General features: G+C 55.4%; 1 protein-coding gene across 1 annotated transcript in view; it reads right to left on the bottom strand.

Annotated features, from left to right (window-relative positions):
• LOC122897573 (pseudouridine 5'-phosphatase) overlaps positions 1-19,785 on the bottom strand; it is an 80,801-nt gene extending 61,016 nt beyond the window's left edge. The window contains exon 1 of the mRNA XM_044235841.1: positions 19,691-19,785. Coding sequence (XP_044091776.1) covers positions 19,691-19,760 — 70 coding nt within the window. The 5' untranslated portion in view covers positions 19,761-19,785. The remainder of the gene's footprint in view (positions 1-19,690) is intronic.
• Between the last annotated feature and the right edge of the window lie 7,286 nt (positions 19,786-27,071).

The raw sequence follows: 27,071 nt of genomic DNA, 5'->3' as shown, positions 1-27,071 counted from the left end.
GCGCAAGGCAGAGAACCGCGGGGCTACGTGTCATCAGAGTTCACGGCCATGACACGACACAGAATCCTCAGTACGGGAGGGGCGGTGACCGGTGGCAATTTGCCCAGGCTGAGTGGCACTGGAATCTGTGACCGTCACCTGTGGTATGCTCAGGAGCACGCCGCAGCCAGCTCTCAGACGGGCACCCTGATGCTGACACGGCACACGGACCGTGCGGGAGGCACAGAAAGGGTCACGTGCCTATCTGCCTTCCTCTCTCACACGTGCTGTGCCAACAGCAGATGTGTGCCGGCACCCGGATTCTCCCATGGGCTGGAAACGTTTGTCTCCTTAAGCCCACACGTCCTCCCTGGGCAAACCCAGGCTCCAGGTCTCACGTTGGCCCTGTTTCATTTTCTACTGTTGGAAAGACTAATCTGGAAGTTGGGAGCAGCGACACTTTGCTGCGGTGCCCCCTGACTCCGGCGTTACTCAGCTGAGGAACGAAGGGACAGTGTGGCCAGAGTGTGGTAGCGAGTGAGCAGTCACCCACAGTGAGTTCTCCCCCGAGATTGCTCTTAAGCCCAGAGCAGCGCTCCCCAGACGGGGGCGTGGAGGGTTCCATGAGCTTGCAGAGTCCTACAGGGACACCGATCTCTGCTCCCCCTACAGGGAGCCTGCTCTCCTTCATCTGCCGCATGTCACGCGCACATCGGAGGCTGGCGGGGACCCTCAGCCCCTGCGGCCGGTGGGAGAAACGCCCGCAGCGGCGCTGAGCAGGACCGGACGGCACCCGTGACTGAGAAGCTCAGAGGAAGAGCGGTTCCGTCCTCCCCCGTCGTCGCTTGGGAAACAGAAGACCAAGTGTCAGAGTCGCAAGCCACCAAGAACGCATCTGTCCGTGTTGGTGACGCAACCATGAGGTGGGCGTTGGGAGTGTCAGGTGCCGGACGCCCGTGGAGGTGGAGACGGGCAACGCTGGTTCCGGACGGCGGCTGCCCCCGCGCAGGCTCTGTCAACACCGCTCTGGCATCTGGAGACGAGGGCACGCTTGCCCAGGGACGTGAGCGCATCCTGCCGTGACGCGCGGGCGGGGAGGGCAGCGGTAAGGGGCAGGGGCCCACGTCATCACCGGCCGCGCCGTCCGCGGTCTTTCTCAGCAGGGATGTTGCGGGGTCACGCAGCTCGGGCCAGGGCACGCACCACGGAAGATGCGGAAAGTCGGCCCAAGGAGGGGGAGGAGGGACCACGGGGCCCCGAGACACGAATTCACATGCCGGCTTGGCCACTTCCCAGCAGCGTCACCTTGCCTGAGGGAAAACAAACGGAGAACCCAGTTTTCCCGAACGCTGCGGGAGGGAGCAGGCTCCCCGTCCCCTAACGTAGTCGGAAGACGAAACACCTCGGCAGAAACTGTGCGGAACAGAGCACATGCTCCACGCACGGTCGTTACCGTGAGGTGAGACTGGAAATAAAGCCAGGCGCCTTCCCTGACGGGCTCCGAGAGGAGGCACGTAATAATTCACGTCGGCGCCGAATGACGAAAGCACACGTGAAGTGCGTGGAGAGGGGTGTCCTCACAGGGGACCCTCGCCGGGTCGCGGCTTTAGAAGGCCACGTGCCATGTGTCCCGAGCTCTGGTCCTGAGTCCCACACCTCCCCCGGCACGAGGCACAGACCACCGGACAGGAGCACGTACCCCCGGAGCTCGCAGAGTCTCCCACACCATCCCCACCAAAGGCCGCTTGTGCTTCTCTTTTGCATTGAATTCCAGGGAAGGTGAGCTGGCCGGGATGACCGCACAGAAGAGCGAGGCCCCGTGGCTCCTGGGGGCGGCCTCGTGCTCTGTGCATGGGAAGGTGAGGCTCCCCACGGGGGAGACGGATGTGTGGTAGGGGCTGGGGCCTGTGGGGGCTGCAGGCCACACCGGAACCGTGGAGCCTGTCCCACAGGGAGGCCGTCCTCTCTGGCGTGCCGTGTCACGGGTCCCCTCCACAGGCAGGGGACGGCACCCCGGGGAAAAGAGCCTGGGCGTGCAGTCAGACACACAACGGAGCTACGCCATCTTCGGGCTAAGTCCAAAGGAGAGCAAACCGTTTAAGTTGTATAAAGCATGTTTACAACCAGCTGATACCCACGATGAGGGAAAGAGGCCAGAAGGAGGGGAGTACCGTCGACACACGCTCTGTATGGGCAAACCGTTCCCTCTGGTTGGAAAAGCATACTTTTAGCCGACCGCACGTGGAAACAAAGGGTTTTCACATAACTTTCCTTGTAGGGCCAGACACTGAGAGCCGCCCCATCTCCTGCCTTTCTCACATGCAGTTTTCAAGGCAGACTCTCAGACGGGACAGACACTGAGGACAGCTTGCTGTCCTGTTCCCTGGAAGGAGGCTGCCGCTGTCCTGTGGGATGTGCCTCTGCTTCTGCACGGGGGTTCCACCAGGGGACTGACGGGCTGCAGCTCCCGCCAGGAGCCAGTGGCCATCCCTGAGCACCACCACAGGGAGTCAGGGAAAGGGACCCGGGGCTGTCGCTCTGGTCTCCCCCAGATGACTTGGAAAGGCTGCCCACATGGCACCAATGGCACTGGGATCCCACCTAGCAAATGAACGCAGACGGAGGACGTGTCAGAGAGGACAGGCTCTGCATGGTGTGTAATACCCCCTGACACTCAGACACTTTCTCCTACGAGGCTTCTGCCCAGATCGGACTGACTGTGCTGCTAGAGCCTTGTTACTACTACGCCCACACATGCCCATCGGCATCGTTTGTGGGATCGGAAGACAGCGGAGCACACCAGGAGAACTTCTCACTGGAGGGTGCCACAGAACCCAAGAATGACCTGTATCTACTTTTTGTTTCGGAAAGTACCGTCATCCACGGTGTGTAAAGACTGAAACGTGCCATACTTTTTATATGCGAGTGTTTGTTTCTCAGTTTATTATCCAATGACCAGCTCAAAAATCCCTCTGGCGGGCTTTGTAAATTATGTTTCGTCCGGATGCTGGAACAGTGTTTTTATACCTTAGAGCAATGGTTCGTGAACGGGGAGGAAGGGGGGTGATTTTGCCCACAGGGGGACCAAAAAAAAAAAAAAATGTGTTCTTGTTTGTCAATCATTTTTTTCTTATGTGATGTAAAAGACAACTGCATTAAGCAACAGTTACACATCTCTAGGAGCACACAACATAGAGATGTAACGCTAACGATGCTAACAGCACAAAGGATGGTGCGCACCGAAGCCGTAGCACAGCAAGGCTTTGGTATACTTTTTAAATTATGTTGGCATTAATGCAGACCAGATGATCATGCCACTAACGGTAATCTCCAGAGCAACCATGAAGAAAATAACTAAAGGGAGGAAAAAGAACTACACAACAACCAAACACACACATAATAAAAGAAACGGCACGAGAATTGAAATGGTTCACTAGAAGATGTCTCGTTAGCATGCAAGGAGGCAGTCACGGAGAAATAAAGGAAAAACAACGAAATAAGGCACAGGGAAAACAACATCCCATACCAAAATCGTATTTTATAAAGAACGACGTTTTATGTAAATGGCTAAAATCCCTAATAAAAGGCAAAGACTGCCAGAACGGACTTTAAGAAAGAACAACAACAACAGCCAACTTACAGGGCGTCTGTAAGATATACTTTGGATTGAAAGGTGCAGAAGGATTGTAGGATGGAGAAGATATCCAATGTAAACAGCAACCAGAAGAGGAGCCGACACAAGACAGACCCAAGACAAGTATCTTTGCTAAAAACAACACAAAGAAATGCAACAGAAATCTTCTACAGAAATGTCATTCTGCATTCCGAAGACGCAGCAATTACAAACATGCATGAGCTCAGCAACACAGCCCCAGTGACACAAAACAGAAACTGACCCAAAAGCTGGAGAAACTGATCATTCAACGATGTAGTTGGAGATTTGCATCTCAGGCTTCTGATAGGGGACAGGACTCGATAAAATGTAGCGAGCAGCAGGAGAGCAGACTTGATACAGTAACTACTTAAAGACCACCAACCAGCTGCACTTGGCAGGATTAAATGTAGCAAGCAGACTTGATACAGTAACTATTTAAACACCACCAGCCAGCTGCACTTGGCAGACGTCCATGGAACGCTCCCTGCGACACTAACGCCACACACCTTCTCCAGGAAAATGCACTGTGACGTAGGGGGAGGAAAAGGCGGTATGCGCGGCCAAGACCCCATAAACCTACAAAGGCTTGAATTCACACCACGGAGTTCCCTAATGAACAATGGAAGGAAATTAGAAGTCAATAATGGGGAAAAAATGGGGGAATTCATAAATATGTGGAAAGGAAACAACACATCTGTGTACTGAAAGGTCGGGAATGTCAGAGATGCTGAGGGATGAGCGGAAAGGAACACACGACACCGCAAACCTATGGGGTGACAGGAAAGCAGCACGTGGAGGGAAGTGACTGGCCACAAACGCCGACGCTAATGAAGAACGGTCAGAGACACAGCGTGCGGATGATGTGCAGAACAGGAAGGGGCTGCGAGCCAAGGAAAGGTCAGCCTGCGAGTGAATGGACAAGGCAAGGGAACCGATCGCCCCCCAGACCTCCAAAAACGAATGTGGCCCTGTGGAGACCTTGATGTCAGCCTGGGGAGACCGACTCGGGATTTCCAACCTGAGACCATCCCAGTACATTTACACTGTGTTAAACCACTTGGTTCGCGACAAGGGGTAACTCCTGCAACAGGAAACCAACACTGTAGGAAACTTTCTCGGCCATCTATTTTTTTTTTTTTTTCCTAACTGGACTTCTGTACAGTGGCCTTTTTTTTTTTTTTTTTTAAGATTTATTTATTTGAGAAAGAAAGAGAGCACATCAGCAGGGAGAGGGAGAGCTATTTCAAGCAGATTCCAAGGGCCAGCTGAGCGCAGAGCCTGACGTGGGCTTGACCTCACCAACCTGAGCTCCTGACCTGAGGGGAAATGAAGAGTCGGGGATGCTCAGCTGACTGAGGCTCCCAGGCACCTTGAGCACATCGAATGACTGCAATGACTCTTGAGCACATCAAAAACACGGCCTGCCAACAAACCTTTCTTAAATTTCATTCGCACAGGCTTTCCCAACCAAAAGTCAATGGCAGCAAAGACAGTTCACAGCAGTCCCTGCTTCGGCTTCCCTGAGGCTGTCCACTGGCTGTTCCAGAGCACCGTGGCCTCTGTGTGCCTTACCCTACATCACCACACATGTATAAACCTTATTCATCACCGGGTTCCTTTTTCCCATCTCCCACTGACGCACCCTGACATTGCATTGAGCGGGTGTCAATAATTCAAGTTCTTCTTGAATTTTAGGAGACAAAGGTATGACGGTGGCGTTCCAAATGCACGTGCGTTTCTCCTACTCGAGACGGATCAACTCTGTGAAGAAGAACTTCCCAGTCCCCCAGGCTTACGGCTTCACGGTGAATCCACAGGGAATGTATAAGTTCTTATGGGTTTTGAATAAATGACAAGCAGCAGCTGCCCTCCACAACCTGCAAAGTGTGAAGACGCTCTTCCCCCAACCCCAGGAGCCGCTTCCATTACGTAGCTCGCAGTGGCCTCTCCTGCCACTCTGGTTTCTGCCGTGACTATTGTACGACGGACTCCCCTTCAGAGGCGCGCTGGACGAGGACACCGGAGGGAGCATTCCTACGGAGACGATGCCAGAAACGGTCTGCACGGAGGGTGAGCTCCAGCACTGGGGTATCAAGTGATCGCGCTGAGATGAAATCAGGGCTGAACAGCTCCTCCTCTGAAGACACAAAGGGCCGCCCGCCAGAGGCACACTCCTTTGGCTGCTCAGGTGTCCTTCCTGTCCCTTCTTCTCACATGGGGGTGGGGGTGGGGGAATCAGAAAACTCCGTTATGGACAGATGACAAAGGAGGACGGGACAAACGTCCGCGGGACTCCCGTGGGTGCGGGCCTCACCGAGCAGCCCTGAGCGTGCACCGTCCACAGCCCTGGCACAGTCGGCCGACCAAGTCTCCAAAAGGGCGGTCCAGACTGCTGGATCCTCTCACGTATCACCCAGTCTACGCTCCGGGGCGCACTGCTAGGCCTGTCACCACAAAGGAACACAGACTGGGCGGCTTCAACAGCGCACATGCCTCCCTCCCTGTCCTGGAGGATGGGAGTCGGAGACACAGGCGGGGCCTAGATGGGCTCCTCTTGAAGCCGAGGAGACGCCACGTTCTCCCTGCGTCCTCACGGGTCCGTCCCTCTGTGCCTGTCTGTGCCCTCCTCTCCTCTTCTTACAAGGACAGCAGTGCTATGCGGCCAGGGCCCATCCCAGTAACCTCATTTTACCTTCATCACCTCTTTAAAACCCCGCTCCCAAACACAGCCCCACTCGGAGGTCCTGGGGGGAGGGTTTTAACATGTGCATTTTGGAATTCCATCCCCCAATTCCATCCACAGCACAGCATTATAGATCTTCACGTCTTTGGTATTTCCTTCTGCCAAAAGAAAAGGCAACCAACCACTTAAAATTACCCTTGTAGATCTTGTTTTTTGGGGGATGGGACTACTAGAATAATCAAGAATGAAGAACCAAGATCCTTTTTAGAAGAAGACGCCTCACACATTAGAAACCGCTTTATAGATCTCAGATTCTACTGAACTCTGCTCGGGATTTCTGCCAAGATCCAAAGAGCAGTGATGTGTGGGTCCCTCCTTCTATGCAGAGTACACGGCCGGTAAAAAGTACTGACGTCCAAGCGTTTGTGACCAAAGGGGACAAGCTATGCACCCTGATCTCCAGCTGGAAAGTGGCCACCTGTCTGTGAAGCCATACAGGCTCCTTGGACGAAGAGTGAAGCCTGGCTGCTGCTGTTTTTCTGACGCCCGTCAGCGTAGGCCGCGTAAGCTGCTCCTCTAACTCAAAGTCCGTGAAAGATACCAGCGCTCCCTCAGAGGTCATTTCACAGCCCTCCTTACGACCTGCTTAAACTTGGGAAGTATAATGAGAATGCAGAAGTGTCCCCGAGTTCAAAGACTATTGCACTTAGGCGGAAAGACATTTACATATGCGGTAAAAAGGATGCAAAACCTGATCCTCTGTGTGGGAATGGAAAGTACGTGGTAGAGGACCAGTCTTCCCCAGTGGACGGGGAGGTTATTCAACGCCCCCGGTACTCAGTGACAGCTGGAAGAAGGAAACCCACCGAATAAATTCCTGCGTGCTATCTAATGCTTTATGACTCAAGTCTTCCACGTCCTCTGGCCTGTGGGGGCAACCGTGCTGTAAAGAGACATCGAAATGCACACTCGGCTTACTGATCCTCACTCACCGTTTAAGGTGACATTATCGGAATGCGACAGAACAGTCCACTTCACACTCATTGTTTTTACAAACTTCACTTATCAGGCCAAAGTGATCACTGGGTCTTCCAAGAGGTTCCAGATAGAAGAAATTGTAAACAGAACTGGGCCCTGTGACGGCCTCTTTGTGGTGACGGCTCGAGTCCACTACATTCATACACAGCACGAGCAGATACTAAATGCTGAAGTAACAGGTACATTTTGAAGCCCTAACGTTAATAGCCATACAGAGGCCCTCCGTCCCTCGGCAAGTTAGGGACATGGGACGGCGTGTGTCTGCGGCTACAGAAGAGCAGAGACTGAGAGAGGATGGGCATCCAACGGGACTGTGGGCAGAGAGTTGCTGGCCCAAGGCAGACCCGTGCTCCTGGCGCTACAAGCTGATACCGGAAGGGACCTTCCCATATTCAGCCAGAGATGGGCGGGGAGCTTTGGAAATACGACAGCCCCGGGTACCAGCAGGGTTTTCTCCATGTGAATCTGGGCACGCAGTTCGCTCTTAGAACATTTCTATCTGGGGACACGGGGTCCCATCTGCCAAGTACCACACAGTCAACTTCTGGAAGGCCCTCATTTACAGGCCAGTGTCGGTGCACACATGTGACGCGTGGAGGAAACCCAGACAGCTCTCGGATGACAGCGCGAGCCCCACAGTGACTGTGCCGGGAAGCATCGAGATTCTGCGCGTTACATAACACGTCCCAGGCTCACGCCCCCTTCACGTCTGTTCTGTCACTGGCAACCGGGTATTAAGTTTAATTGCGCTTCGACGCAGGTGGGCTGGGAGCTTCCCCAGGTGCACGACACGGTGAACAGGGTTCTTACGTGGGAAGGCAGAGGGACAGTCCTCGGCCTCCGGCGGCTGCGGCAACCGGTGGTTTCATGTAATTAGAGAAGGCAAGGATATACGAGACAGGTGCCGGGATGCAATTACGTCCCGTCCAACATCTCATTAACAACACTTTACAGCCCGCGAAGATCACAGGGCACACACCCGGCGATATCCCGGGTCCTGCGCTCGTTTCTACCTCATACGGGCCGCGCTGTGCTGGGGGAGAAGGACGTGGCCGCACACACCATAGCTGCTCGTCCGCACACCCCATATATCTGCATACAAAGCAGCTGGGCACACCAACAGGTACGTCATGCCCGGGCCTCCTCCACCGATAAACGTGCCACGTCTGGGCGCTGTGCTACGTGCTCAGGCCCAAAGGGTCCGCAGAACTGACCTCGATCCAAACCTCCATGGAGCACGGTCTAGCCGCCAGGGTCCTGCTCCCGGATCTGCCTGCCAGCCTCCGGAGTCAGGCTGAGCCCATCTGTGCCTTCCGAGCACGGTAAGCATTCCACCGGCCCCAAGTGTCCTCAGGGAGACACAAACTACTCGCAAGTGCCTTCGCCAGCAAAGCCGGCCTCTCTGGGAAGTAACACTTACATATTTTACCCGAAAACAGCAGGCACACCCTTTCCTCCTGACTCCCAAATCCATGTCTTTTCCTCTCTTTCCATGCAACACTGAAGAAAGCCAATCAAGACACACAGCAGAACAAGATGGGGTCGGGGCGGGGGAGGGGAGTCCATACAGCTGAATTTCCAGAGATCTCCTTCCCAGACCCACGATGCAGGTCTGGCGGTGTCTGCACTGCAAGCGGGAAGGGGGACGTGAAGATGTCAACTCGTACTGCCGTCCAGGAACCACCACCATACACAGACGGGCCTCGGCGGGGGCCACGTGTTTTGGTGTTCTCGGCAGGGCGTCAGCCCCAAGGGTCTTCTCTGTGTCACATGGGAAACCACAGCAGCTTCCCTTCATGACGTCCCCGTCAAAGCTGCCAGACTTCCAAGCGACTGAAACCCAGGACGCGCACGTGCCCACAGCACACCCGTTCACTGGTGGTGTGTATTACGGCTTTCCCCAGTGTGTGCTTCAGGACGAACCCCTGCGATCCAGCCAAGGCGGAAGGGATTGCTGGCCACCTCCATCTCTCTGGGCTCCCGTAAACCCCAGCATGACCTAAAGAGCCTTGGAATCGAGCCTCTCCCCTTCCTTCCACGCCGGCCCTCTGTGTTCTGGCAGCAGAGTGCGTGGTGTGTCTCAGACGCTGTGTCTGTGCCCTGCCCTCCGGTAGCCTGTGCACGGGACCCCATTCGGACAAAGGACCTTTGCAGATGTGATCAGGTCAAGAGTCTCAAGATGATGCCATCCTAATATTTGCCGGGTGGGTCCCAAATCCAGTGACGGGGTCCTTGTAAGAGACATAAGAGGAGGCACAGACGCAGAGGAGAAGCCACGTAAAGACCGGGGCACAGGTGGGAGGGAGGTGCCACAAACCCAGGAGTGCCCAGAGCCTCCAGAATCTGGAAGAGGCAGCAACGACCCTCCCCCGGAACCCTAGGACGGAGCATGGCCCTGTCCACACCTAGATTTCATACTTGTGACCTCTACGGCTGGGAGAGGGTCACGAAAGCCAGCAGCCTGTGGTACCCTGTTACAGCAAGCCCCAGATACTACCACGGTGCTGGTGTCACGCACCTGGCGACAGCTCAAGCCTCTGAGCCCGTCTCCCTGAGCAGAAGCCTTGGTCACGCACATCATCAAACCCCCCTGGCCACACAGCACCTTGTGCCCCGGGCCTGGGAGACTCCCCAACTTCCTTCCTCCTCCTCCTGACTCCTTGGGCTCGGCTGGATAGCTCGGTGCGGGATGTATGTTGTCTGGGAGGCACCCTGGGCTGCCGGCCCACTTCCTCTTCCCTCCGCAGGAAACTGGGTCAGCTCAGCAGACAAATGACAACGCAGCAGGATGGAGAAAGTCTGCAGAGCCCACGGCGGTCCTGACTGTGTCCCCGGAAGTGTGTGGGACGACCCATTCCTGCTGTCAGAACCCAGCACTTGGGGGGCCAGTGAGCAAAGCCTGTGGACGCACAGACTGAATGTACGCCCTGACCGCCTCGATCTCCCTGGGAGTCCTTGTGGACCTGCCCTATCCCGCTCTCCTTGAACTGGTTCTGAAGCTAAAACTCTACCCCAAAGCAACCCTCCAGGGCAGAAATCACCATCTGTCTTGAGCCGCCTGAAACCCTCTGCCGGGCCAGGGATGGCTGGGTCCCGGTCTCCTTCGAACCACCCAGTGGGCGACTTCAAAGGCCTTTATCAGGCTGCGGGATCAGGCAAGGTGAGCATGACTGGTTTAACCAGATGGCTGCTGAGATAGGGTTGGAGCCTTGAGGAAGGGACCAGCTCGCAGGGCCCGGCAGAGCCAGCATGACTTCCCTGTTTGTGCGAGGAGCACAGGCCCAGGCAGCCCGAAAAGGCAGCCCACAGCATGGGGCTGCACGCATACCACGGGGACAGCTGATTTTTCTCTGCACCGATGCAGAAAAAAGGGACCTGGTTAGGGGCACATTCCTCAGACAAAGAGATGGAGGTAGGTTCTAGGGGAAAACGGCGTGAGGGCTACAGTCTTCATCCAAACGCTCCTGGGTGCCGGGATCCTACAGGGTCACCCTTGGGAGCGGCAGGGATCCAGCCCCCGCCACTGCTGTTTGGGTGGGGTGGGAGTGGGGGCACAGACCCGCCCTCGAAAAGACCCAGTGTGGTGAAGTGTTGCCTCCCTGCGCGCTTGTGAGAGGAGGCACGAGGCTGTCCGTGTCGCTGTCACTGCCCGAGCTCCAGGGGGCTCCGCTCCCTCCTCTGCAGCACGGGCCTGCGTCCACCATGCAGGGCTTAGTGAGATATGCCCAAGAGTGCTCCTGGGAGCGCGGGGCACACGGGAAAGGCTCTCGACGGGCACAGGCTTGGTGAGGAAGCCACGGAGAGCCTGGAGACTGCAGAGCTCTGGGGGTGGGGCAGAAGGCGCGGAAGAGAGGATGGGCCGGGAGCTCCCAGTCTCTGCGTGTGGCCCACGGCAAGGCAGGAGAAGAGCAGATCGGGCCGGGAATTCCAGGCTCCACAGGACATACAGCGTGTGTCCAGGCAGGGTTACGCGGTGGTGACCGGGAAGCACGGATCAATGCAAGAGAGAGGGGAAGCCAGACCAGAGGCTCGGACAGTCCTGAAAGCCAGAGGGGTTGCTGGAGCCGGTTCACAAGTGATGTGCAAGACACAGACGGGGTCCACGCCGGTCGCGGAACGGAAGAGGAAGAGGACGGACTGAGGAAGGGAAGAGAGGAGCGTCCGTGAAGCCACAGGAGAGAATCCCAAGGACGGAGTGGGGAAGAGGCAGGGGAGGCAGAAAGTTCTGGAACTGTAAGGGAAGGGCGGATGTGGCAACACACCAGTGTGCTCCTTTTCTGGGCAGAGCTTCCGCGAGCCGTGCTGCGGGAGTCAGCTCTCGGGGGGTGCGGCGGTGAGGGAGCGGGAGCAGGAGGGCGGCCGGCTTTCCAAGAAGCTTGGCAAGACGTGGAAACGGGGGAATGCACTCTGGCCAGACCCCCAGGCTGAAGCAGCATCTGTTGATGTGCAAAAGGTGGACGTGAAGGGCGTGAAGACCATGTTGATATGCCACCCAAGGCCCTCAGCGCACGGTCACTACGGTTCCGCAAAAGAGACTGCACCACGCCCAGCTTCTTCATCCCACTAGTGTGGATTAGACCGAGGGAAATAACACCCTGCTGAGGGTTCGGGCTTCTGTGCCTGAAGAACGTCCCACCGTTGCGTCTGGGCACCGGGACACGGGACGTTTGCAACCCCTTGCTTGTTCTGCTGGGGCTGGGAAGAGAGTGGGGTCCCGATTTTGAGGGTGTACTCCTAACATAGCCTCGTCAGCACTGTGCTAAGCTGCGGTAAGTTCGCAGGAATCGGCTGGCACGGATTCCTCTTTCTGGTCCCCTTCACGCCGATGCCTCTACCTGGACCGGGTTCCCGGTCCTTCGTTCCGCAAGGGAAGAAATGCTTGCCTTCCCCTCAGGATGGACCGCGGCTGCTGCTCCTTACCTCTAACGCTTGTATGCGTCAGCAAAGAGCATGCTAAGTCCGCGGGTTGACAATCTCCCCATCGTTTCACTCAAGCGCAGTCTCACGTCAAGATTCCTGAGACCGTGGGAGTCAGGCCGTGGGAGAGGAGACAAAGCCACGTCCAGAGCTGCCGAAGTCGGCTGACAGGCCCGTGAGAATCGGTCACCAGCGTGCAGGGAGTCGGCAGACAGGTGCCACAGGGACACAGTCCCCAGGTCTAACCAGAGCACCGCGGGAATGCAGACGGTGGTAGGGGGCTACTTTCTGAACAACTTCAGGCAGCCTTTTTTCCTTTTGTGCGTGTGTGCTTGTCAGCTTCTGTGTGACACTACCACACTGACAGACTGCTGCGTCACAGGCGTGCTGTGCCAATCCCCGGGGCCGGCTCCCGCGGCCCTGACAACAAGACACGGAGGGCCCGAACGGCAAGGGGACTTCGTCTTCTCCTAATGTTTCCCACTGTCCCACGACATCCGGGCGCGCCGCCTCAAGTGTCCAGGGAGCTGAGTGTCCTGGAGCTCTTCCTTCCAACATCGATGTTATTCAACGATGTCTTTTCATGTTCTTGTCTTTTTAAGCAGAACCTACTGACTACGAACAGTTCAGTCCCATTTGGTTTTGTTTTTTGGCGCTTCGTGCTAAAGGCTTAATTGTTCTGTTCTGTCATGGTAAGTTTCAACCACGTGGAAACGTTCCCCAAAAACTTGCGGGACTGCCCAGGAAACACCCATGCAACCGAGGCATCTGTGCAACCAAACCCGCCAACCTGCAGAAGACTGTGGCACTTCATTCCTAACTCCGCATGCTTCTCCAAAACTTAGGGACACTCACAGCCAACAGAAGTTAAAAAAAAAAGAAAAAAAAAGAAAAGAAAAAAAAATGAAGTTAACCTTTCCAAACGTCTACAAACTGTAGACAATTGTATTTGCTTTCTACGCATCTCTGCTTTCCAAGGAGGCTGATGCCAGAGGTCTGAACGCCCCTGGACGGCCTCCCCCACAACCACGGGGAGAAACCACGGCCGGCAATCAGAATGAGATGGGAGCAAAGGCGCTGTGGCCCCCCGTGGGCTGCAGACGAACGCGCACGGACAAACAGACCCCGGGTTCCCACAAACACCTTCTCTTCAGCGTGAGTGGTACCAGTGAGGCTCCACTTTCCCCAAAGCCACACCCACCCTGTCTATGTGCCCAATGGTTCAGGCCTTCAGGACACACAGTCACCATGGCCACTGCCAATACCTGGTCTGTCAGGCTACACGCTTCTCCCCAAAATGTCCCACACGCCACCGTGCAGGACGACAGTGGGTTCCACAATGCTGCTGAGGACCAGACTCGTCAGCAGGCTGGGACTAGGGGACAGAACGGACCACATGCCCACTGTGTCCCCAAGAAGGCAACAGCTGTGCATGAAGCATCATTTACGGCTTACAGGGCACAGGGGGAGAGAGAAACAAGTAAAGAGACACCGGGTGGAAGCAAGCAGCGAAATCCCAAATCCCGAACAACTGGACACATCCCACAACATCACCGGCCTGGACTTTTCCAGAGGTTGCCACTGAGGGGTGGAAACAAAGGGGATGCGATTTGGGAATGGGAGATGTTTTCTGATTTCAACCAGGGTAAAGGGACAAAGGTTCCCTGAGGATCCCGTTGGGAAATCACTAGAGCACTTCCAGCTGCACCAAGAGGCAACCCTTGTCTCCACGTTCCAACTATCATTAGTGAGAATCCTCTTTTTTTTTTTTTTTTTTTTGGTTAAACTCAAACACTGTGCTTGATAAAGATACCATGTCTCTGCTTCAGTAAACATGGTCCTTGCTCAGTCGTTTCTTCTGCTGGTCGGGAATGCCCAGTTTCGTTCCCTGCCCCTTTGGGTACTGGACAAACATCTCTAGGGGCTTCCTGGTCACAGCACGGCTCTGTCCCTATCATGCCATTGCCGTGTTCACTGGCAAGTTGCGCACAGATTCCACTCACCGTGGCTTATGTCCCGTCTGGACTCTGAGACGAAAAGAAGAGACTGGTTTTGAAAACCGCGCAGCACCTGGCCAGCACACCGCTTCTGGACAGACAAGGATGAGTGAGGCTCGGGAGCTGTGCCGTCCAGCACGGGGACCTGCAGCCACAGGAGGCTACTGACATGGAAAGCACGACCACATAAACAGGACAATTCCGCTTCTCCGTTGCACTAGTCACATTTGACAGACGCAGGGGGCCCGTGCGGTTCCTGTCCGCAGCGCAGACAGAGAGAACGTTCCCACACAGCAGGCAGTCCTGCGGGATGGACGGTGCTGGGCTGGAGGGCAGAGAGGTCAAGAGTTCTCATCAAGGACACCCCACTTCCCTTACTCATGCAGGGTGCAGAGAGTGGGGATTTCAGGACACTTAGCTGTTGGCTGTAGACATCACAGGGAAGGACGGGAGGGAGCCAGATGGTAAAGGAAGGCGCCTGCCAAAGACTCCGTAGGCACGCTAAGGTGTGCTGCAATGGCAGGCCACCTCGGCAAACCCAACGGCGACAAACCTTCTGGTGCAAAAATGATGTGCGTCACAATTATTACATTTTCCGGAAAATGCTGCATCCATGCCCTGCATGGAGATCTGCACATTACAGCCGAGACTGCCCCCACCCACTTTAACTACAGTTAAGTGAAGGTTTTCAGAGATGAAACGTTTGTTCTAATTATTAGTCACTGGTGCACTCACACACTTGCCAGTAGGAAATTTATTTCCAAATGTAATCCACAGTGGCACGATACTCTATTTTCCAGCCAGGGGCTGCGTCTGAGTCACGTTCCAAATACCTCACCCCAAGGTGCGACGGCGTCATCGGGGCATCTGTGTAATGAGTGCTTTTGGTGCACGTTTCTTGGGGGCACTACTTCCCTGGCTCTTTTACAAGGCATGAAATCTGCACCTACCCCTGGACAATGACAGAGTGTAATGTAAACCACAGTCGTTAAACCAACAAAAAAAAAAGAACCAGAGTCAAAGGCACGTCATCACAAGGGCAACACAGACCAAGGAGCCCCCTCCTGAACTGCCTTTCCAGAAGAAAGGAGGGAGAAGTAAAAGCTGGATCCTGAGAAACCAAGAAGGGGGCTTCCCATGATGGTAGCATCTGTGACTCGGAGGTGCCCCACAGAGCACGCCGAGGGGAGGGGGGACGTAGGGGAAAGCAAGCACGGGGCATCGCGCACCTGCAGGGACAGGGCTCTGGCGAAGAGCTCAGTCAGCGCCCTGCCAGCTGGACCACACTCTCCTGTCTGAGCTCCAGTCTGCAGCGGGGATGTGTCAAGGGCTCTCGAAAGGGGAGCAGCTGCGGTGCCCATTCGCCAAGTGAGCACTGACTGTGAGAAGGAATGCACAGGGCCACAGGTCACGTCTGCCGGAGACAGTCCCCAAAGGCGACAGGGTTTAGTAGCTTCAGTGCATACGTGGCTGGCATCCCTATTCCCGACAAGGGTCCTGCAACACACCCAGAGTCTCTCTCTTCTTCTGGGAGGGTCCTTGTCGGGGGGGCGGGGAGGGGGCGGTGAGCCCACCAGCATCTTCCTCCAAACAGAGAAAGTCGGACTCAGGGCTCGCTTTCCTGTGGGCTCTGCTCTGCCGCCAGGCCTCTGACTGGCCTCCACATTTCAGCAGACTTCTTTGCAAGGAACTTAATTAACTTCCACCTAGCAAGCTGAACAAAAACCCCGGCACCCGCGGCTGGCTCCCAGGAGGGCAGGGCAGGAAGAATGCAAACGGCAGCCCCTGGACTCCAGCGTCAGACGCCAGGGCACACGACAAAGAGTGTTTCCAAAGTGCCCTGCAGCTGCTGGGATCTAGGCAAGCCCTCAGGGCGGATGAGAACCACAGACAGACGCCCCTCAACACTCCTTTCTCTGCTCTACCTTCCTGAGCAGCAGCCAGGACCCTGGGCGTGTGTGGACAGGATACACGAGAAGAACCAACGCACACACTTTAAAGCCCCTTTAAAAAGTCTCATACACGTCACATGGGGGTCAGACGACAAGGCGCTCTGGCGCCTGTGAAAATTAGTTTGGAGCATGGGCTGACCTCACGGAAGGAAATTCTCTTTTTGTCATCAGCCTCACGGATGCTCCAGGGTAGAAAGACATTAGCCCAGGCACGGTGAACAGAACCACCAGAGGGACAGGGGTTCTGGCCACACACAAAGCACGACGGTGACGCGGTCCAGTCAAGCAGTGACTTTCGGGACTCAGTGACAGCCACAAAGGCCCTGTACCACACACACACACACCCCGCGCCCCCCCCCCCCCGCCCCGGGTCTTGCGGTCTGTCCAGGAACCCAGAGAAACAGGCACCGCCAGTTTCGGGTACCGTGACTTGGCAGGCTGGGAGCTAAGGCAGCACAAAGATGTCCAGCACAGGTCACCTCCTCTGCCATGCAAAGGAGCAGCCACACGCCAGCCGTTTGCATCCTGGAACCCGTGTGCATTTGGGGAGACGTGGTAAATTATAATCAACAGTGCGAATCTCCTTCTCATGCCCCACACAGATCTCTTACTATTTTCTGATCTTTAAGAATTCAAACACGACCTTATTTTTCTTTGCTAACTTTTATGGATGTTACATAATCCCTGTCTGGGACACCCAAAAAATATATTTCACGTGCACTGTGTTTTACATATTCCAACATTCTGAATACTGTTAACCTCCCCCTCTGCCTGGGCCCGGTATCAAGATTAGACATTATGGGCTGCTCCCTGAAGCCCTCGGTGGGACCGTCCAACACCAGAGGCATTCGGCCAGCGTGACTAAGGAACAGGTGAAAGGTGGCCAGCTTGACTGAGATGAGCTTCTACGTGTAAAATGCACATTTCAGAGAGTAGGTCTCAAAAACACAGGTAACAGATCTGGGGAATTTTGACACTGATGGGTCGAGAAACAAGATTTTGGATATGTTCAGAGAGGAAAAAAATAGACCGTTCAAGTTGGTTTCATCTGTACGTTTCTGCTTCTTCAGCGCCGCCGTGCAACGTTTTCTGCCGTCCTATTTCTCACAGACAGCACTGCTCCGCACAGCAGACTTCTTGTCCTTTACAGAGAAAGGGCCCACCCCGTGGGCTCCTAATTTCAGTTATTTACGAACTAGATAATCTTCCTATCCAGAAGCCAAGAGACTGTTTGAACACCTGTCATCTTCTTTCGAAATCTTGTTCCAGTTCATAAACAATCTCAGCCCCCTTTCCTCTTTTTCTAAATGGCCCCTGAGAACCCAAATTATTACCTGAATCACAGCCGGTTGTTACCTTGCGTCAATAAAAAACACATTTCCTATTTCAAATGTACTGGGAAGTGCCCTAGCACTGTCAACATTTCTACAAAAATTTCCATTTACTTCCTCATTGTCCCCTGATTAAACAAGTTTCTCCAGAATAGAATCATTCCCCGTGAAACCAAGTGTTTTCCATTTCATTTCCCCGAGAACAGCAGTCCTGTGGACTACCGTGGCAAAGGGAACTTCCAGGGGAAACACAATGACTGTTCTAGAAAGCAGGCTTTCCGCAAAAGGACTCCTTACGAATCACGGCCAGGTGTTACGCAAACAGCAGATACCTGGGGAGAAGTCAGGCACTGAGGAACTCGAGCAGGGGGCACTGGATGGACCCAGCAAGGTAAGGCAGTAGTAGGTTTTAGACACCAGTGTTTTACACAAGATGCTTTGCGAAAGAGCAGAGTAAAAGAATTCCTGAAAAAGTTTCTTCCAAGTCTCACGACCTCAAACCACAGACTTAAAGCAGAGAGGCGGGGGCAAAGGGCAGAAAACACTGAGAAAAATCTTTCCAAATGACACTCATTCTTGGTTCTCGGACCGGCTCAAAGGACTGGCTAACAGTGCCAGGGGCTAGTGGATCCCCCTGGCTCGTCGCTGGCCCTGCAGGCACCAGGGTCCCAGACGCGGCACTGATGGCTTCAGGGACCAGCTGTGCTTGCATCTGGAGACAGAAGCAAGTGTGCAGCTCATTTAGAATTTTAATCAATTTAATTTCGGTGACGCATCTCGGTGGCATGAATGTTCACGAGACGCCCACCACAGGTTCTCTGGACCTTCCATCAGAGGCTAAGAAACTTGACAATTTAAATGTTTGACCACGTGGGCAGGAAAATTCATAGCTATTTACTAGGGATATGGGTCCTAGAAGGTTTCTGCAATGGAGTCGTTTTAGAGGTCGTAGCTGCACACCCTGTTCTCTGCAATTAGTGACCTCAACGGGGATTTTTCTTTCTTTTTTTTTTCCTTCTTTAGGAATTTATCGGTTTCTGTCTATGGGTTCATAAAACAAAGTGACTGCTTTTCGTGTGCCTTAAAACAAACAACAACAAAAAAAATCAGTGTTATTACCAGGGAATCACATAGCGATATGATGGGCAGGGGGACAGGGTGACCATGACCACGAGGATGAGCACAGCACGTATATTTACAATCAGACCGACGTGGACTCGCCCCTTCTCTGCTAGGTGACCTTGGGCAAGTCACTTAACCCCTCTGAGCTGCGCAGTTTATTTCCATGGGCGGCTGCATCCCGTTTCCCCTGCTCTGCAGGGTCTTAGGGCAAGACGAACGTCCGGAGCAGGTCCGGAGCTTGCATGAAGGGCGGGGGGCCTTTCTGGAGGCCCAGCAGGGCTTCGGAGGCTGTGAGGTCAGAACCCTATGACCTGCTGGTGTCGTGGGCGGGGACGCCGAGGCTGTGGTTGTGCCCTGCCGCATGCACCGAGCGGCGTCCTGTCCGTGTGGTCCGTGCGGTGACCAAGGGCCCCGACCCCGCGCTCTCAAAGGGGCCGTCGGAGAGCCCGCAGGAGGCCAGGCCGGCGCAGCGGGACCTCTGGGACCTGCCAGCAGCGGGGCCGGCGGGGGCCCAGAAGCTCCTCGGGCCCGCCACGCCCCTCCCCGGCGGACCCTGAGCTGCAGGTCACCGCGGGCAGCCGCCGCCCCGAGCACGGCTCCTCCGGCTGCGCGCGGACCTGCGAGGTCGCGGGGCCCCGCGCAGCCCCCGCCGCACCCCTCCGCGCGCACCAGCACCCCCCGCGCCCTCCGCGACCGCCCCGGGGCAGGCCGGGGCGACCCCCGACGGGCGCGCCCGCGGGGCAACGGAGGCCCCGCCCCCGCCCCCGCCCCCGGCCGCCCGCACGCACGGGGGTCCCCAGCACCGCCCCCGCGCACACCGCCCCCCGCCACGCACTCCGTCCCCACGCGCGGCGCGGCCGCCGGAAGTAGCGCCCCGGGCGGCGCCGACGCCGGAGCCCCGCGCGCGGCCGGCCTGACGTGGCCCCCGGCGCCCACCGAGGGTCCCGCGCGCGGCCCCGCCGCCGCCCCTCAGAGCCCCCGGGCGGCCCGCGCGGGGAACGGACGCAGCTACGCACCCAGGAGGAGGCCGTCCATGTCGAAGAGCAGGTGGGTGACGGGACGCGGCGGGGCCACGGGCGCCGCCATTGTGCCGCCGTCACAGCCGGGCGGGGGCGGGGGCGGAGGGAGCGGCGCGCGCTCGGCGGGCCGCGCACGCGCGCTCCGGGGCTGCGCGCCGGTGACCCCCCCCATCGAGGCGCTCTGCGCACGCGCTTCGCGAGCCTCCGCGCCCTGAGACGTTCTCGTGCACGCGCGCTTGCAACCTCCCTTTGGCTCCCGAGTCGCACTGCGCACGCGCGCCTCGGTCTGTCTGTGGAAGCTCCTCTAGAGCGAGCTGTGAGCCGCTGTCGTGCACGCGCGCTTGCGACCCACCTTCGGGTCCGCAGACGAACTGCGCACGCGCGCTTCGACCAGGCTGAGGAAGCTCATCTAGTGCGCGCCCTGAACCGCGCACGCGCACGCGCGCTCCGCTCTGCCTGTCGCGTCCCGCGCGCGCGGGCGACTTTTGGATGTTCCGCTCAGCCCGCGCCGCGGGGTCGGGACGCACCACGAAGGGGCACAAGTTTGCCCCGCGGGCACCCGCGACACACGGGGCCGCGCAGAGCCTAGTTCCCGGCCTGCGGGCAGTGCAGGACCTGAGTTTGGAAAGGGCGTTAGGAAGGAGGGCGAGCCTAGAAGGGCCGGTGCATGGGGCTGTTTGGGGGTTAGGGGCCTGGAAAGGTGCTCAGGATGGCATCAGCGCCAGCCGCCCGGTCAGCGGGAGCCTAGGTGGCCCGGATATGCAGTCAGGAGCGGCTGTCCCGGGACTCTCGCCGGTTTCCTTTTCAGTTTCGCGCGCCCGCCGCCCCGCGGGTCCAGACGCATGCGCAGGGCCGAGCGGGTCTGAGGCTCTGCAGCCGCGCGCCTGCTCGTCCCGGGCCGTCCGGGGCTGCCGCGTTCTCCCTAAGCGCCCCTTGCCCCGGTAGATCGGGCAGGAGGGGGCCCGAACCGAATTATTAACGTGCCCTGCCGTCTCATCTGCCTTCCTCGCTCTCAGTTGTTCCTTGTTGGGTTTTTTTTTGGGGGGGGTCCCCTTTTCCACTCTTGCTGAATGCAAGCTGTCAAGGTTTTTTTCTTCTTTTGGGACACTCCCCCCCCAAAACGCCTCTGTGACCCTGTTTTTGTTTACTGTCGGTTGATGTCGCGTGTGCATGTTTATGCATCACCTCTTTAAAGAAGCAGATGCCAGAAAGTTCCAGACTCCTTACAACGTGAGGGTCCCAGGGTGCTGGGACGCTGGAGGGAACTGCCCTGGGGACAGCTTGGACTCAGCCAGCGGAACGTCTGTGCCTCAGTTTCCTCGCGTGTTAAGTGTGGGCGTCAGAGGGGACAACGCAGGTCAAGCTCTGAGTATCAGGCATTAGTACATCCGTGGTCCGTGCGTGTCTTTCCAGAGCTTTTGCTAGAAGAGAGTCTAAGCGTGATTTCTTTTGGGGGGAGGGACGCTGGACCTCACTCAGAGAAGGCAGTTCCTCACCGGAGTAGGGAGGCGACTGTGACCCCAGTGTGCTAGACCTGCAGCAGACTGGGAGGCTCGAACCGCCTGTGTGTTCTGGAACAGGTCTGGAAAAGCCAGAAATTGGAGAACAAGGTGCCAGCAGCAGGGTGAATGCCTCCCGAGGGCTGTGAGCATTGGATTGTGTCCAGACCTCTCTCCGTGCCTGGTGCACGACCTTCTTATCTCTTTCTAGCATCTGCTGTCTCTGTGGTTCTATTTCTCCATCCCAGTTTCTCCTCTCTGTGATGACCCCAGTTATCCCAAACCCGCCTACTCTAATGACCGCCTTTTAATCTGATTCCCTGGCTGAAGACTTTGTCTTCCAATAGTCACCCCAGCTCCCTCCCTGCTGGGACTCCCAAGTTTTTGTTTCTTTGTTTTGATGCCTGAAGTTATCTGTCCTGTGCTCATGCCTTGGGTCTGTAGAATTCTCCTTCCCAGATTTTCTGTGTCTCTAGAAACCCTTGGGGGAATGCATGTTTTTCTCTCCCATTGTAATATCACAGCTCTGTTGATTCCTTAGATAAGAGGAAAGAAAGCCTCCAGGGCCAGAAGTAAGCATTCAGAGCTGGGGGTGGGGGGTAACCTGGAAGCTGTCTCTGGTGGGTCCCTAAGTCAGACAGGGGTAGTTGACTCCTTAGAAGGAGTTTCAGGATTTCTACAGATTTGCTGCAAAAATAAGTCATCTCGTAAATGCAGATGGCGAAGGTTACACAACCGGAGAGTACAGACATCTGGAGTGTCTTCCTTGCCCTGTTCCAGCCATTGTGGCTCTGGGCATGGCTCTTGCCAGAGAATCTAGCTTGTTCACTTAGAGGAACACAGGTACCAGCTAGGAATTTTCCCTCCAGTTCCTGGACGTGGCAAAAACCTCACTGGAATTGCGAAAGAGATCCACTGGGCAGTTTTGTGGACTTGTGCTTTCCACAGAGGTGAAAACATGCTCCAGATCATTTTTTTAAAGTCTTGTTTTCTATCGTCTTATTTATTTGCCAGAGAGACAGAGACAGCGTGCACACAAGCAGGCAGAGAGGCAGGCAGAGGCAGAGAAAGAAGCAGGCTCCCCGCTGAGCAAGGATTCTGATGCGGGACTGGACCCCAGGACCCTGAGATCATGACCTGAGCTGAAGGCAGAGGCTTAACCCACTGAGCCACCCAGGCATCCCTGATGTCTATACTCTTGAGAAACACCTCTTGTGAATAATGGGAGATGCCTCTTAAAAAAAAAACAAAAACAAAAAACAGAAGCAAACCAAACTGTGAGAACCATCATGCTTTTCTATGTCATAATCTAGATTAGGAAAAAAAAAAAATGAAAATGTTCTCACAGTGAAAGTGGTTTTTGTGCAAGTAACTAGAGGCACTTTAACTTGTTAATCCTTCTAACAGTCTGAGTATCTGTGGAGAGGGAGGATGGATTTCCTTGCACGGATTACCATTTACTTTTGCAAAACTGTGTTTTCCCCGTGGGATGATGGCTCACTTTTCCCGACAACTTTATTTTTTTTTTAAAGGTTTTATTTATTTGGCAGGGAGAGAAAAGGTGTACGTACAAGCAGGGGGAGCAGGAGAGGGAGAAGCAGGCTCTCCGCTGAGCAGGGAGGCTGATGCGGGGCTCAGTTGCATGACCCTTGAACCATGACCTGAGCCAAAGGGGGTTGCTTAACTGGCCGAGCCTCCCAGTTGTCCATCTTGATGTCTTTCAGTAAACTGTGGTACAGTGGTATCAGAAATTCCTTCAGAATGGATTGTGCACATTTGAAAAGAAGGATCCATTCCCACACAATGAATAAACTCCAACGTGCCATTCATCATCTGACGAAAGGATGTGCATGCCCTAGCCATTCTTTATCTGGTTGGGTTGGTTCTTCCGTCCCTGTGTTTGCTTTCTGTGTTGTTTCTGGAAGGCTGCTTGTTGCCCAAGCCATCTTTGGGAGCACACCCAGCTCTGCGGTTCAGCCTGAGCAGCCCTCATTTCCTTCCCACGCTCCGACCTGGTGCCCGGGAGCACGAGGCTGATGTACGGTGCTCTTCCTGCAGGCTGCCCGTGTGGCCCCCTGCAGCAGCTGGTGGGCAGGCTGGGTCTCTAAGGGATGTGGGATGTGTGCAGGCAAGCCCCGAGGGACACTCGAGGTCACTTGTGGCAGAAGTAGTTAGGCTTTGTGGGTCGTTTGGAGAGCCTACTGGGCTCTGCCAACACCAAGGGCTGCTTGCTTGCATGGGTCAACATTCCTCTAGCAGGAGATCCTGCAGGGGGGGCGGCTTCAGACATAATGCTGGCGAGGCAAAGGGTGTGCTTTAAGAATGCGTATCTTTTCGGGACGCCTGGGTGGCTCAGTTGGTTGGACGACTGCCTTCGGCTCAGGGCGTGATCCTGGAGTCCCGGGATCGAGTCCCACATCAGGCTCCCAGCTCCATGGGGAGTCTGCTTCGCTCTCTGACCTTCTCCTCGCTCATGCTCTCTTTCACTGTCTCTCTCTCTCAAATAAATAAATAAAATCTTTAAAAAAAAAAAAAAGAATGCGTATCTTTTCATATGTGCATGTGCGTACATGTGTATAGATACATTGTTACATCTCACTTGCATACATGTATATAGATACATCGTTACATCTCATACCGGGGCTTTAGATTCATATTCTTTACGGACGTGCAGGTAGATGTCAAGTAAAAAGATGGTGGCTCATTGCCAACCCGAAAACGACGGGGGTTCAGAGATCCTATAGGCTGGTGAGCACTGGAAGGTGCCTGGAGAGTGTTGCCTGAAAGCATCACGCTTTTTCCCTGTCCCTCGCCCTCTGCATCTGTTTCACGTGGACGTTGCTCTCTATCCTTTGTCATGTCCAGTGAACAGGACATCAGCTCTTTCTCTGAGCTCGGCGAGACACTCCAGCAAAGTAACGGAACCCTAGAGGGGGTGGTGGGAACCTCCGATCTGTAGTAGCTTGGTTGGGAGCACAGGTGACGATCTGAACTTGCGGTTGGCATCTGGTAGTGGGAGGAGCTGACTTGTAGACTGAGCCTGGCACCTGGGGCTCTGACACAGCTTCAGGTACAAGGGTCAGGACTGACTTGAATTGCAGGACACTCGGGCTGGTGTAGGAACGTGGCTTCGTGCTGTGGGAAAATCCACACCTACGAAGTGTCACAGTCATGCTCCCAAATGCCTTACCTCCACGTCCCATCCCACGGGGGATGAGGGCTCTGCCCTGTGAGTTTTCGCAGGGAGAGGGGCATTCAGTCCATTTTAGCGGGTTACTTTGTCTTTCGCCATTGAGTTATTTTCAGGTTCCATAACACACACCGTTAGTTCCTTGTCCCCTGTGTGCCGTGACCAGGTCATCCTAGCATGCCTGGGAAAGGAACCAGTGTCACTCTGAAAGCCTTCCATCCCCGGGAACCCTTCAGCCACAGGCTCAAGAGGACACTCGGCCGGCCTTCCCTTGGCTGTGCCCAAGTGTGAGGCACAGGAGGGTTATGGGTTAGGACTGAGCCCACAGTCTCAGCAAGGTAGGGAAGTGGTGACAGGATTCATCTGTGCTGGACTTTAAAGCAAGGGGAGGGTGTGGTTGGGGACTGCTGAGTGACATACATGTCACTGTCAGTGATCATGCAGACATTCCTCTGTGGACGGGAAGGGCAGGTTATGCTACAGACCTCCATACCTCAGTGTCCACGTGGGTCGGCCTTGCTTCCAACGTGGGCATACGTTGATGATGATGCCTCACAGCGGAACAGCATACCGTTCACGGAGACCGCAGATGACGCCACGGGCCTCGGCATGTGGGTCGAGATAGAAAAAGTAGGTGCAGAAATTACCCACCCGCACACCCCTAGTCCAGGCTCTTCCCTCCACACTGTTCGTCATTTGGGCAAGAACACGGACATGGACTGAATTTGTTTCCCGAAATTCATGTATTGGAAGCCCCAACCCCCAGAACCTGAGAACGTGGCTATGTTTGGAGATGGGGTCTTTAAAGAGGTAATAAAATGAATAATGAGGAATGGGCCCTGACCCAATCCAATGGGTGTCTTTGTAAAAAGACATTAGGACACAGACTCACACAGGGGACAACCGCATGACGACACAGGGGAAGAGATGGTCTCTGTATGCTCAAGACAGAGGAGGCCTTAGGAGAAACCATTTCTGCGCACACCTGGATCTTGAACTTTTGGCCTGTGGTAATTTGTTTTGGTGGCCGTAGCAGACTAACACAATAATGCTGTGTGGTGGGGGCCATCCGGGGCAATGGGGGATGTTGAACAGTATCCCTAGTCTCTACCTGGTAGAGGCCAGTAGCACCTTCTATGATGGGAATATGTATGTATGTGTCTACCTCGCCATCCACCCTTCCATCCATCCATCCATCCATTCACATATCCGTGCATACATCCACCTGTCCAACCAACTATCCATCCAAACACCCATCTGTCCATCAGTGTACCCGCCCACCCGTCCATCCATCCATCCATCTGTCCACCCATCCATCTATCCATCCATCCGTCCATCCACCCATCCGTCTATCCATCATCCATCTACACATCTATCCATCCATCCATCCATCCGTCCACCCATCCATCCGTCTGTCCGTCTGTTTATCCATCATCCATCCATCCATCCATCTACACATCTATCCATCCATCCACCGTCCACCCATCCATCCATCCGTCCATCCATCCATCCATCTGTCCACCCATCCATCCATCCATCCATCCGTCCATCCACCCATCCGTCTATCCATCATCCATCTACACATCTATCCATCCATCCATCCATCCATCCGTCCATCCATCCATCCATCTACACATCTATCCATCCATCCATCTGTCCATTTGTCCGTCCGTCCATCCATCCATCCATCCACCCATCCATCCGTCTACCCATCCATCCATCCATCCATACATCCGTCCGTCCATCCATCCATCCATCCATACATACATACATCTGTCTGTACACACATCCAACCATCCATCCACCTCCCCACCCACCCACCCATGCACACATGCACCCATACGTCCACCACTGCTCGGGACAGTGTGGCCTTCCATGCTTGTAGAACAGTGTCCTTCCCCCTAATATTCTCCTGAGATACCCCAGGTGAGCGAGACCACTGTAACTTGCTGAGGCCATGCAGCTCCACGGAGAACTGGAGTCTGTTTCTCTAGTTGCAGGTGTGCTGTGCCCACGTTGCAGGACCTGCCTGTCCCCGTCTCTGCCTTCACGTCTGGACCTACGGGTCCCAGGTGGCATGCATGCATGCTGAGAGGGCAGTAGGGACCCACGCTCTCTGTAACTGAGTACAGGTGGACTGGGTCTGCTCCAGCCCTGGGTGCTTTTGAGGCCTTGACCCCGCCCTCCACCCTAAGGAGATGGTGTCTGCACTGTGTTCAGGCTCATGGTGGGTCTGCAAGTGGGACTTCCCCTGAGGACATGGGGCATCTGATCAGACCCTGAAGTTATCACTAACTGTGATTCACGTTGCTTTCGTTTTTTCCCGCCTGTAGCTGGTCTGGAAGGAGCTTAGTAGCTCTTTGTTTGGGAGGCCTTGGAAGTATTCCCCACTCTCCCCTCATTTCCCCACAAGGTCAGACAGCCCTGGAAAGGAAGCTGGATGTACACAAACAGCCGAACTTGCTGCTCACGGCGTTTTCCCTCTAGGACTGGTAGATGTTTTGTGGAGAGGGTCATTATTCTTGATCTTTCCTATCAGAGTACCATCTCGAGGACCGTGAGAGACAGCACAAGTCCACGGGGCAGCATCATGGGAGCTCTTGCCAGACGCACAGAACGTCAGACCCCATGCGGACCCACCGAAGCAGCCAGGTGCCCAGGTGGCCTGGGGCTGTGTTCCCTGCCTGCG

This window comes from Neovison vison, chromosome X (assembly GCF_020171115.1).
Source record: "Neovison vison isolate M4711 chromosome X, ASM_NN_V1, whole genome shotgun sequence".
NCBI classification, from domain to species: domain Eukaryota; kingdom Metazoa; phylum Chordata; class Mammalia; order Carnivora; family Mustelidae; genus Neogale; species Neogale vison.
The sequence above is the reverse complement of the archived record's forward strand: the minus strand, read 5'-3'. Positions and strand labels throughout refer to the sequence as shown.